The sequence below is a fragment of the Chiloscyllium plagiosum genome, chromosome 12 (assembly GCF_004010195.1).
Source record: "Chiloscyllium plagiosum isolate BGI_BamShark_2017 chromosome 12, ASM401019v2, whole genome shotgun sequence".
Lineage (NCBI taxonomy): Eukaryota > Metazoa > Chordata > Chondrichthyes > Orectolobiformes > Hemiscylliidae > Chiloscyllium > Chiloscyllium plagiosum.
In genome coordinates, this window is record NC_057721.1 from 44155594 (window position 1) to 44168518 (window position 12925).

Sequence of the window (12925 nt, forward strand, 5' to 3'; positions counted from 1 at the left end):
TCTCTATCAAATCCCCTCTTAGCCTTCTTCTTTCCAATGAGAACAAACCCAAGTCTCTTAGCCTTTCCTCATAAGAGCTTCCCTCCAGACCAGGCAACATCCTGGTAAATCTCCTCTGTACCCTTTCCAATGCTTTCACATCCTTCCTGTAATGGGGTGACTAGAACTGTACACAATATTCCAAGTGCAGCCGCACTAGCATTTTGTATAATTGCAGCATGACATTACGGCTCTGGAACTCCTCTACCAATAAAACCTAACACACCGTATGCCTTCTTAACATCACTATCAACCTGGGTGGCAACTTTCAGGGATTTATGTACATTGGCTCCAAGATCCCTCTGCACATCCACACAACCAAGAATCTTTTCATTGACCCAGTATTCTGCCTTCCTGTTATTTTTCCCAAAGTGAATCACCTCACATTTGGCTGCATTGATCTCCATTTCATGTTCAAACTCTGGAATGAAACTGGAACTCCGACATCAGAGTCTGCGCCAATGAGCCATTGCTGACACGCCGTTTGATGTTGTATGCTGAAAGGGCCAAATGATAAAGTTTATCACATTATTAGCAAAACAGTGTAGTTTGAAGTAAGTTATTGTAACTAATTGACTAAAGGAAAGACAGAAAGTAAGTTGAACCTTCTGTTCAGGCTTGTGCAAGCTATTACAAGGTGTATGTATGTGTGTGTGTATAGACATGTGAAGCAGAGCTTCACATTTGATGTGCAGTTCAATCTCAATTAGTCATGATTTGGAGATGCCGTTATTGGACTGGGGTATACAAAGTTAAAAATCTCACAATGCCAGGTTATAGTCCAACAGGTTTAACTGGAAGCGCTAGCTTTCTGAGCACTGCTCCTTCATCAGGTGGATGTGGAGTACATGGTTGTAAGACACAATTCTGTGTCTTACAATCATGTACTCCACAACTACCTGATGAAGGAGCAGTGCTCCGAAAGCTAGTGCTTCCAATTAAACTTGTTGGACTATAACCTGGCATTGAGATTTTTAACCATCTCAACTATATTATTAGGATGTTGGTGGTATGTTACTTCAATATAAAGAGCTGAAAATGTGTTGCTGGAAAAGCGCAGCAGGTCAGGCAGCATCCAAGGAACAGGAGAATCGACGTTTCGGGCATAAGCCCTTCTTCAGGAATCTTATGCCCGAAACGTCGATTCTCCTGTTCCTTGGATGCTGCCTGACCTGCTGCGCTTTTCCAGCAACACATTTTCAGCTCTGATCTCCAGCATCTGCAGCCCTCACTTTATCTCTACTTCAATATAAAGCCAAGATTCATGGTGCAATTATTTATGATTTGCTTATTAGAACCTAAAATTACACACCATAAGAAGGATCAGAACTTGCTGGCATATCTTGTAGTAAGCTCCTATTTCTCCAGTTCTGTGCCATTTTGTTCTACAAGAGTGAGCAAAGTGTGTCAGCGAATGGCCTGAATTTCTCTGAAGGTTTTGTAATATAGTTATGAAATGATATTGAATAATTGGCACTAGTAGAAGCTGTAAGATGTGAGAGGCTTACAGCAGTGCCAATTGTATGAGATGAGATGTTATAAATGCAAGCTAGGTATGTGTCTGTGAGTGATGGGTTGTGGCAAATTTGGCTTATGGCATGGTTTATTTGATATGGCATTTAGTCTTTGTAGGTACAAGGATGTTGGCACAGTTCCTGTTCCTCTTTTGTGCTTAAGGGCCTATTTAATTTACAATGATAGAGGAACAATCACTAGAGAGTCTTAACAAAAAGAGGTTCTAGTCTTAACAAGATATAGATATTGTATAATAAAATGTATGTGACAGTTGCACTGGCTAGTTAGACTTTGTTACTAAGACTATTTGAAATCATAAATAACACATCCGTCACCTTCGAGCTATTCTCTCAGTACCCCCATCCACCCTGTATTAAATCATCATAGATTAGGTGGATGTTAATGTTTTTTCCAACATTAACCTTTTCAGACACCTTACCCTATTCACCATATCTCTGAAAGATTTTTTTCCCATTAATATTTTATGCATTCATTTATAAAACTACATTTAACATAATTCCATCTCCTGCCAGGTCTATAACTTTACAAATTCAGGTAGCCTGGAGGTATTCCAATGTTTCCAGAATGCATTCTTTTTTGACTTAGAAAATTGGGAGGTCTTGGGCTTGAGCACTGATGACCTTAATTCTGATCTTGATCATGCATTTTCTGTGAAGTATGTTGCAACTGGAGGACCATTTATCTCTTGGACTTCCTTTGCAGTCGATGTTGTTTCTGCCAAATAACGTGGTTGATCCATTACCTTATCTGGAGGACATTATCTCCTGAACGTCTTTTTCAAAAGAACACATCCCTACTGAACCAGGAGTTGCCAAGCTACAACATTTGAGAGACCTTTAATATCACGAATTTCCATCATGGCAGATGGTTAATCTGTGGAAATAAGTACTTTCTTCTTTGCAGTTCCTAGGCAGGATTTCAAAACTAGATATATTCTTTACAATACCATCTTAAATACGTGGACGTTGGTCTGGTTTTCATAGAATTATGCAAATTTTGTTCATGCAAATATTTACTCTCAATGTGCTGATAGATTGGTTAACATCTGTAACTCCTTACTTCACTTCTTGATTAGATTGGGTGTCTCCATTTGCACTCCTTGATTATCGTACTAGTGCAAAAGATATTTTCACATCGTTAGTTATGGGACTGGAGAATTGCTGCATTATCTCTGTCACTGACACTGTTCATTTTGCTTTGGAGTACAAAGATTTGAAATGTTTCTCTTCATTCCCTGACATAATATTTAAATCTGCAATCACAAATTGTTCTGCAGACAGTTTCGCTGTCTGAGCAACTTCAGTTAAGCATTTGCTCACGAACTCGAACGGGATGTACTGCGTATTCTTGTTTTCAGAATTTGCTTCTGCTTGGAGAATCTGCAAACCAAATATTATACCATGATGATCGGCATGGAGAATGTTTCCAGCCTACCTGTGTGGTTGTAAATTTCCTTCCTGACAGTACTAGACAGTTCTTTTACGCCAACATAGATCATCTCAAAAGATACTTTTTGTTTTTAGTTCCACCATGAGTTTGTAAAGCCTAATGAAATTTTATACTAGTTGCTCTTGGACCAGATGGACAACAATAGTTTGTTCCTGTACCAGTTGTTTTCTGATTCCAAGCTATTTGAATAGTCATAGAAAAACTTGATTCCCTTGAGTTGTTCACTGTCTTTTGGGAGTAGCTGAGATAAAGACGTAAGTTTAGGCTCAAAAGTGAGAAGTGTTGATGTGAAGCATGTACACTGTATATGCTCTCAACTTTCTTATGTTACTTGTGTTGCAGAATAATTTGCAGCATATCTTTAATCCTGAGAATTATACCCTCTGGACTATATTGTTTAATTTCTGTAGGCTGTTTCTTTTTTTTTCAGTCATGGTATTCGATCTGCTAAATAATTACAATCAGCCTGAATTAATCTAAAAAAAGGGGGGGACATTGACATAAACAAGTTCTGTCAAATTTGAGTCATTTGGATCATGAATTTCCCTTAGGATTTCTTTTATAAGGCTTTCCGTTTCTGCATGGGTTTCCTCCGGGTGCTCTGGTTTCCTTCTACAGTCCAAAGATGTGCAAGTCAGGTGAATTGGCCATGCTAAATTGCCCTTTAGTGTTAGGTGCATTAGTCAAAGGGAAATGGGTCTGGGTGCGTTACTCTTTGGAGGGTTGGTGTGGACTTTTTGCGCCGAAGGGTCTATTTTCACACTGTAGGGAATCTAATCTAATCTCTTATGAATTCTGATTTCAAAGTTCCAGAGGCAGAGATAATTCATAGAGATGATTAACAAAATGATCAAAAACAGGGATTCTCCTGATTGCTGAACTCTTCTATTAAATCTCGCTGTTTCAAGATTTTTTTCTCTTTAAGGTTAAAGTAATTGTCAAAAGATTTCAGATCTTCATCAAATTTATCCATGCCTTTTTATGTTTTGATGATTTATAATATCATCAGCAGTAGGTACTATTGAATACAACCACCTACTTACTTGTTCAGCATGTGATTTAATGTTAAGTTTGAAACAATTCTACACCTTAAAATCTGTGGACCCAAGATGTCCAACCCTGTGATCAAACAAAGTTAAGTCTTGAATGCAGTATTAGTTTTCTTGCTAAGTCTTCTTATTGTGATTATTTATTCTTATTACTTAATATCTCACATTTGACAGTATCTTTATGATGCTGTGAATTTTGTTTCCCTTGAAGACTTGTACTTTTGTAAATTGCAACGCTGTTTTATCTCAGCCAGAGACTCATAGAAATGTACAAATTGAAAACAGATCCTTCCGTCCAACTCGTCCATGCTGATCAGATACCCTAAATTAATCTAGTCCCATTTGCCAACATTTGGCCCACATCCTGCTATACCCTTCATTTACATATACCCATTCGGATGCCTTTTAAATATTGTAATTGTACTAGCCTCCACCATTTCTTCTGGCAGCTCATTCCATACACGCAGAACCTTTTTGTATGGTTGTCCCATAGGTCCCTTTTAAATTTTCTTACTCTTGCCTTAAACCTATGCCCTCTACTTCTTCTAAGTTTTTTAGCTTGTAAACAGTTTAGAATATCAATTCATTTCCCTTTTTTTGGAAGTTTTTAATGATATTAAATAATAATGTTTATATAACCATTTACTGGGGGGCTTTCCTCTTCATTGTGACCAAAATAGAGGTTCCCAAAATTTTGCAGGCAAAATGGATATTTCTTCCTTTTCCACAGGCAATGTGGATGTGTTCCCTCCTTTCACAGCTTAATTCATAATGGATGTACTTTTCAAATACAGTTTTGTGCCTGCAACCTTTATACATGCTCCTGCCCAGAACCACTGTTTAAGTTATTAGTCTGTCAATGTATTTTCAAAATCACTGTTAGGAAGTGGATGTTGCTAGCTGGCCCAGCATTTATTGCCCATCCCTAGTTATCCTTTGGGTCATGGTGGTGAGCTACCTTCTTGAACTATAACAATCTATTCAACATTGTAGCCCCAAAGAGTTCTTCTTTTAGAATCTACATGATTTTAGCTTGGAAATTGTCCCTTTTGTCACCTTAACACAGCCTTCTGATGCTTCCAACACTGGGACATCAGTACAAAATATACCTGTGACCCTTCTTTCCACCATGGTGCCTGTGTCTCTTGGTGCCTGTTCAACATAACAGCAACATTCACTGTGAACTTTACTCATTATTTTCACTTCTCGTCTTCTCATCCTGTTTGATTTTTGAGCCATTAATTTAAAGTTTCATCAATTGCCCAAAAAGGATTTTTAACTTTACTTTTGAAGGTTCGATATATTTGCCCCCGAACCGGGAATGCTTTCTGATGGAAATTGTAACTGTCAAATGTGATTAGTCTTTAAGGTTTTGCATCCCACACACTTCATCTGTGCATCTTGCCAGGACTGACATAACGGCTTTAGCCTGAATGCTACTTCTCTCTTGTTGGACTTGACATGAGTTCCTGCTGATCACTACCTTGTTCAAACACTTGGCAGCTGCTGACTGTCTGGTTGACTAATTCTTAAAGCTATAATGAACTTTAGAGCTGTCCACTTACTTGGTTTCTGGAAATTTCGGCTCCCAGGTAAGCTAGAATTTTATCATCTTGCTCTTTGCAATATTCAACGACGTCAACTGCTGGTCATCACATTGTATTTGTGAGTAGGAGAATGCTGCTACTATTCCCCTTTCCTTGAGAACTGTATAGCCTGGTATGAAAAAGAGTTTAAAGCTTTGTTCTGACTAATCAGAGGCTGAAAAGAAGGAATTGTTCCACTGCTTGTCACCTGGCCATAACTAGACAAATTTGCACAGACCATGTCACAACACTGAGTTGCACCAAAACTGTTAAAAATGACCAATTGCCAATTGTTGTCATGTGACTACGTTTGAAACTTCATGCTGGTGATTGTCTGCTATCTTGGCAGCCATGGTTCATTCAGCCTGCACTCACCCATTGTTCCAGCACATTTTCACCCAGCATGTCAAAGCGGAGTGTGGCTGCTTTCTGACAAGGGCTGGCTACTCTATAATGACTACTCTCTATTATCCAACCACACTTAGCTAGCATGCACCTAACCAGAACCAAACTAATATAAGGACACCATCAAGTACACCAGAGACTGGAACAGTGATACTGCTGCCCAAAGGAGCTCACCGGTAAGTGTTCCCATTGCTGGAGCTCCACTGAAATTTTAACAACTTGGCTATCATGAGTCCATAGCCTTTACCACAGAGTTCAAAAAAGACCTCAGGAGGAAGAGAAAGTGAAATAAGAAAAGAAAGGCAGGAGACAACTGGTACAGTACAATTCTCGGCAGGCTAGCTGTGAGCACTGCAGTTGACTCCAAATCCCGTGAATAAACTTCCAAATCCCAAATATTTGACAATTCCCTACTTCACGATTCCACTGTAACAGGTCAGTAGTGTACAGTCAGTCAAGGATTCAGTGCTGGATAGCACATCATTATTATTATGATTAGAAGACAGCATAAGGTATGCATTCTGCCTGCATCTTTAAGTGTGCACATCACAATCCATGCATCTGCTCTCCGCGGTTATTCAAAGTAGCTCTTTGCATCTGTATGCAAGTTGTGTAGCCGCAAACACAAGTTGTTTTCCATGTCTGACTGCAGATTCCACATCTGGTGAGGATCTTGAAGTCTCTAATGTGCACTATTTTAGCAGTTATCACATCTTCTCAAATAAACAAGCTGAAATAGCACAAAAGTGGATTCATAGATCATTATTTATTGAAGGAAGACAAGTGGCGGCCTCTTTTAAAAAGCAATTCATTTATTTATCAGACAGTGTTCCAAATCCTAATAGCAATTGCATAAAAGATTCCCCCATAGTGTTTTTCACTAATTCTTTTGTCAGATTAAACAATTTAAATGTGTAAGAACCCATTGCATATTCATAAGATCATAAAACCTAGGAGCAGAAATTAGGCCATTCAGTCTATTTTGTTTGCTTTGCCATTCAATCACAGCTGAAGAGTATCTCAACCCCATTCTCCTGCTTTCCTCCATAACCCTTGATCCCCTTGATACTCAAGAAGGTTTCTATCTCAGTCTTAAATACACTCAATGACCTGGCCACCACAGCCTTCTGTGGCAATTAATTCCATAGATTCACGACTCTCTAGTTGAAGACATTTCTCCTTATCTCCATTCTAAAAAGTCTTCCTTTTACTCTAAGGCTGTGCCCTCAGGATCTAGTCTCTCCTACCAATGGAAAGATCGTCCCAACATCTACTCTGTCCAGGCCATTCAATATTCTGTGTGTTTCAATTGTATTCACCTCCTCATATCACCACCCCCCCCCCCCCCCCCAACCTTTCTAAACTCCATCAAGTACAGGCCCAAATATTCTTCATGTGTTAAGCTTTTCATTCCTGGGACCATTCTAGTGAACATCCTCTGAACACGCTGTAGAGCCAGAACGTCCTTCCTGAGATATGGAGCTCAAAACTGCGCTCAATACTCCAAATGTAGTCTGACCAGACCCTTATAGAGCCTCAAAGGTAGATCCCTACTTTTATTTTCAAGTTCTCTCAAAATAAATGCTATCATTGCATTTGCCTTCCTAACTATTGACCCAACCTGCCAGTTTACCTTGAGAGAATCCTGGACTAGAACTCCCAAGTCCCTTTGCACTTCAGATTTTGAATTTTCTCCCCATTTAAAAAATAGTCCATGCCTCTATTTTTCCTACCAATGTGCATTCCCTCACATCTATCTACGTTGCACTTCATCTGTCACTTCTTTGCCCACTCTCCTAACCTGTGCAAATCCTTCTATAGCCTCCCTGCCTCCTCTATGCTAACTGAACCTGTATCTATCTTTGTATCATCAGCAAACTTAGCCAGAATGCCTTTAGTTCCTTCATTGAGATCTTTAATGTATAAAGTAAAAGTTGTAGTCCCAACACTGAGCCTTGTGGAACACCACTTGTCACCGTCATCCTGAGAAAGACCCTTTTATTCTCACTCATTGCTTTCTGCCAGACAGGCAAGCTTCTATCCATGCTAGGACCTTACCTCTAACACCAAGGGGCCCTAATTTTACTCAGTAGCCTCCTGTGCAGCACCTTGTCAAAGGCCTTCTTGAAGTCCAGGTAGATAACATCCATTGGCTCTCCTTGGTCTAATCAGCTCGTTACTTCCTCAAAAAATTCTAGCAGATTTGTCAGGTATGACCTCCCCTTCATGAAACCATGCTGACCTTACCCTATTTTATCATACACTTCCAAGTATTCAGAAATCTCATCCTTCACAATGGATTCCAGGATTGTACCCACGACTGAGATTAGGCTAATTGGTCTGTAATTTTCTGTCTTTTGCCTTGCTCCCTTTTTAAACTGGAGTATCATGTTAGTGATTTTTCCATCCTCTGTGACCCTCCCTGACTCTAGTGATTCCTGAAAGATCACTACTAACACCTCCACTATCTCTTCAGCTATCTCCCTTAGAACTCTGGGGTGTTGTCCGTTTGGTCCAGGTGGTTTATCCATCTTCAGGCCATTCAGGTTTTATATCATCTTCTCTGTGGTCACGGCCACGAGACTCAGCTCTGCCCCCCTCACCCTTTTTAACTTTTGGGATATTATTTGTGTCTTCCACCATGAAGACTGACGCGAAGTAATTATTCAGTTCCTCAGCCATTTTCTTCTTCCCCACTACTATCCCTCCAGCATAATTTTCCAGCACCCTAATGTCTAGTTTTGCCTCTTTTGTCCTTTTATATATCTAAAGAAACTCTTACAGTCTTCCTTTATATTACTCTCATCTTTAATCTTTTATTTCCTTATTTTCTTTTTTGTTGCCCTGTGTTGTAAGCTTCCCAATCCTCTGGTTTCCCACTGCTCTTTGCCACATTATATGCTTTCTCTTTTGCTTTTATGCTATCCCTGACTTCCCTAGTCAACCATGGTAGCTTCATCTTCCATGTACCATGCTTCTTTTTTCTCGGGAAGAATCTCTGCTGTGTCTCCTGAATTACTCCCAGAAACCCCTGCCATTGCTGTTCCACTGTCTTTCCTGTTAGGCTCCTCTCCGAGTCAATTCTACCCAGCTCCTCCCTCATGCCTCTGTCATTGCCTTTATTCATCCTAGCTTAAGGTTGCTGTTTTGGATTTGTTCACCAACAGTATTCCACCCAAGACAAATCCTTCATCACCAAGTGTAAAGTGATTGTTTTAAGGACTGTCCACCAGTAAATGTAATGCAGTTTAAATGCCTATGTGAGCCATTTAATGGGTACTCCTGTGTTTTAATATTACTTCCTCAATTGAATATTGTAGTATATGGGATTAATAGCTGTTAGGTGAATAGATATACTGCATCTTCAGTGATGTCAGATGGTCTGATTAAAGACAACTTCACCGTAGTCCTGCTCGCTCATTAGAGAGAGAGAGAGAGAGATGACTGGTGGTGTTTAACTTGAGAGTCACCACACATCGTGCAAGGGGAGAGGCTAAGAAGGAACATCCTTCGTGCTACACTCAGCTGGTGCAGGAATTGAACCCATACTGTTAGCATCGCTCTTATTACAAACCAGCCATCCAGCCAAGTGACCTCTGAAGGCCTGGGAAGAAGGTTATGACACAGTCCTGCTCAACCAGGTCCCTGAGAATAGTGTGAAAAGCTAGTAAGTGTTCATTAGTTTTCATTAGTATAGTTTCCAGTCCTCATCTGCCAATATAATCTTTATATAAATACTGGATTTAAATGTTCCTGTCTTCAGATTAGCTTGTTCAGGATATATTTCAAGAAAAATGTCTCTTGTGTTTTCTATCTTGATATAGACTCATGCAGTGCTCAAAGACGAGTGAAAGTACAAAAAGGGCCCCTAGTCCGGGCTGAAGGACACCACATAACCATCCAGTGTGATGTGAGCGGGTATCAGGGGTCACCAGAGCAGAACTTTGAGTGGTCCCTCTTTCGTCCAGATAAGCCTACACTGAAAATCCAGATTATCAGCACAAATGATCCTACTTTCTCTTATGCTGTGTTTGGAGGAAGAGTGCAGAAGAATGAGATCTACATCGAGAGGCTGAAAGGAGACTCTGTGCTGTTACACATTACAAAGCTGCAGAAAAGTGATGAAGGGACATATGAGTGTGCCACTCCAAGCACAGACAACGTATACTGGGGGTCCTACAGTGCCGTAACGAACTTGACAGGTGGGTTTTTCAAGCGTTCTTCTTTTCTCCATGTTGTACTTTAACTGCTCATCATCAACTTCAGAGTTCTGATTGAAAATATCAGAAAGATGGCAGCACCCAATTAAACATGCCTCTGTTTACAATTAGCATCTATTGAAAATGCAGCAGTAAGTACTATCAATCCTTTCCAAGTCTCAACATGCCAATATGAATCTGATTACATTAAAACAATGCAAAATTATACACCTTTTGAGCATTTAGATTAATGCACCATTAGGAGATCTAATTATATAGATATGGACAGGCATACAAAACATACAAAAGTATGATAAAGGAAGACCGGTAGAGCACTCAGCTCTTCAAGCCTGTTCTGCCATGAGATAAGGTCAGGGCTGGTCTGATTTTAACCTTTAATCTACAACCCTGCAAAACCCCGACAGTCTTTCATTCCCTTAGTAATCAAGAATTTTTCTACCTCTGCCTTCAAAATATTCAAAAGTTCTTCATTTGCCTTTTCAGAAAGGAATTGCAAATATAAAATTCTATTGAGCTCATATTACAAGCATGTAGTACCTAGAAATACATCTTTTTTAAACCTGTTTTGTTGAATGTACAGATTTGCTTTTTCCTATTCAGCATGAAGAAATGAACCATATAATTCTACTGTACATGCAGTTTGTTTATTTATAGGTAAACGTATTTCTTTGTGATTTACTGGTAAGTGAATAAAAGGGGAAGTGCATTCATTATCAACTGAATTAGATAAGCAGTTTGCTCATGTGGTATAGGGGAAATAATATTTCCAATCAAGCATTTCATTTTTTATCATATTCAAAATGCTTTTTGATTGCAACATCCCTTGGCCTAGTTAGTGATGGAAATTCCTCCTGTGATACTGAGCCCTAGATATTTTAGGTTCAATTTATCGAATCATTGAATGTCACAGCACAGAAGGAATATGTTTGGCTCTACACTCTTTGAAAGAGCTATTCAATTAATCTTTTCTCTTTACTAAGAACACTGCAATTTCTCCAATTCTCTGTTGATAGTTAGTATTGGATCTGCTTCCATCACACTTCCATGAAGCTGATGACAGATAATAACTTGCTCCTTCCAAAATAAAATGTTTCTTTATCTGACCTCAGGTTCCTTTGTCAATTACATAAACCTCTCTCCTCTGGTTACTGACTGCCACTGAAATCAGAGTACTTAGACAGTTACAGCACAGTACAGGCTCTTCGGCCCTCGATGTTGTGCCGTCATGTGAAACCAATCCGAAGCTCATCGAACCGACACTATTCCATACTTGTCCATATGCCTATCCAATGACCACTTAAATGCCCTTTAAGTTAGTGAGTCTACAACAGTTGCAGGCAGTGTGTTCCATGCCTACTACTTACTGAGTAAAGAAACTACCTCTGACATCTGTCCTATATCTATCACCCCTCAGTTTGAAGCTATGCCTCCTTGTGCCAGCCATCACCATCCTCGGGGGAAAAAGCTCTCACTGTCCACCTGATCTAACCCTCTGATTATCTTATACGTCTCAATTAAGTCACCTCTCAACCTTCTCTCTAACGAAAACAGAGTCAAGTCCCTCTACCTTTCCTCATAAGACTTTCCCTCCGTACCAGGCAACATCCTGGTGAATCTCCTCTGCACCCTTTCCAAAGCTTCCACATCCTTCCAATAATACAGTGACTAAAACTGCACACAATACTCCCAAGTGCGTCCACACCAGAGTTGTGTACAGCTGCAGCATGACCTCATAGTTCTGAAACTCAATCCCTCTACTAATAAAAGCTAACACACCGTATGCCACTTAACAGCCCTAACAACCTGGGTGGCAACTTTGAGGGATCTATGTGCATGGATACTGAGATCTCTCTGCTCATCTACACTACCAAGAATCTTACCATTCACCCAGTACTCTTTATTCCTGTTGCTTCTTCCAAAGTGAATCACCTCTCACTTTTCTGCATTAAAGTCCATTTGACACCTCTCAGCCCAGCTCTGAAGCTTAACTATCTCCTTCTGTAACCTACAACATCCTTCAGCACTATCCACAACTCTACTGACCTTAGTGTCATCCACAAATTTACTAACCCATCCTTCTACGCCCTCATCTATGTCATTTATAAAAATGACAAACAGCAGTGGATCCCAAACAGATCCTTGCAGTACACTCTAGTAACTGATCTCCTTGATGAACATTTCCCATCCACCACCACCCTCTGTCTTCTATCAGATAGCCAATTTCTGATCCAAATCACTAAATTGCCCTCAATCTCATGCCTCTGTATTTTGTGCAGTAATCTACCATGGGGAACCTTATTAAATGCCTTACTGAAATTCATATACACCACATCAACAGCTTTACCCTCATCTAACTGTTTGGTCACTTTCTCAAAGAACTCAATAAGGTATATGAGGCACGACCTACCCTTCACAAAACTGTGCTGACTGTCCCTAATTAACTTATTCCTTTCTAGATGATGAGAAATCCTATCTCTTATAACCTTTACCAACACTTTATCCGCAACCGAAGTGAGGCTCACTGGTCTATAAATACCAGGGTTGTCTCTACTCCCCTTCTTGAACAAGGGAACAACATTTCCTATCCTCCAGTCTTCTGGCACTATTCCTGTAGACAATGACAACATAAAGATCAAAGCCA

General features: G+C 39.9%; 1 protein-coding gene across 1 annotated transcript in view; it reads left to right on the forward strand.

Annotated features, from left to right (window-relative positions):
* The window catches only part of igsf3 (immunoglobulin superfamily, member 3), a 50804-nt gene that overhangs the window by 10561 nt on the left and 27318 nt on the right, over positions 1-12925 (forward strand). Inside the window, exon 2 of the mRNA XM_043700920.1 lies at positions 9889-10266. Within this exon, the coding sequence (XP_043556855.1) occupies positions 9889-10266 (378 nt within the window). The remainder of the gene's footprint in view (positions 1-9888; positions 10267-12925) is intronic.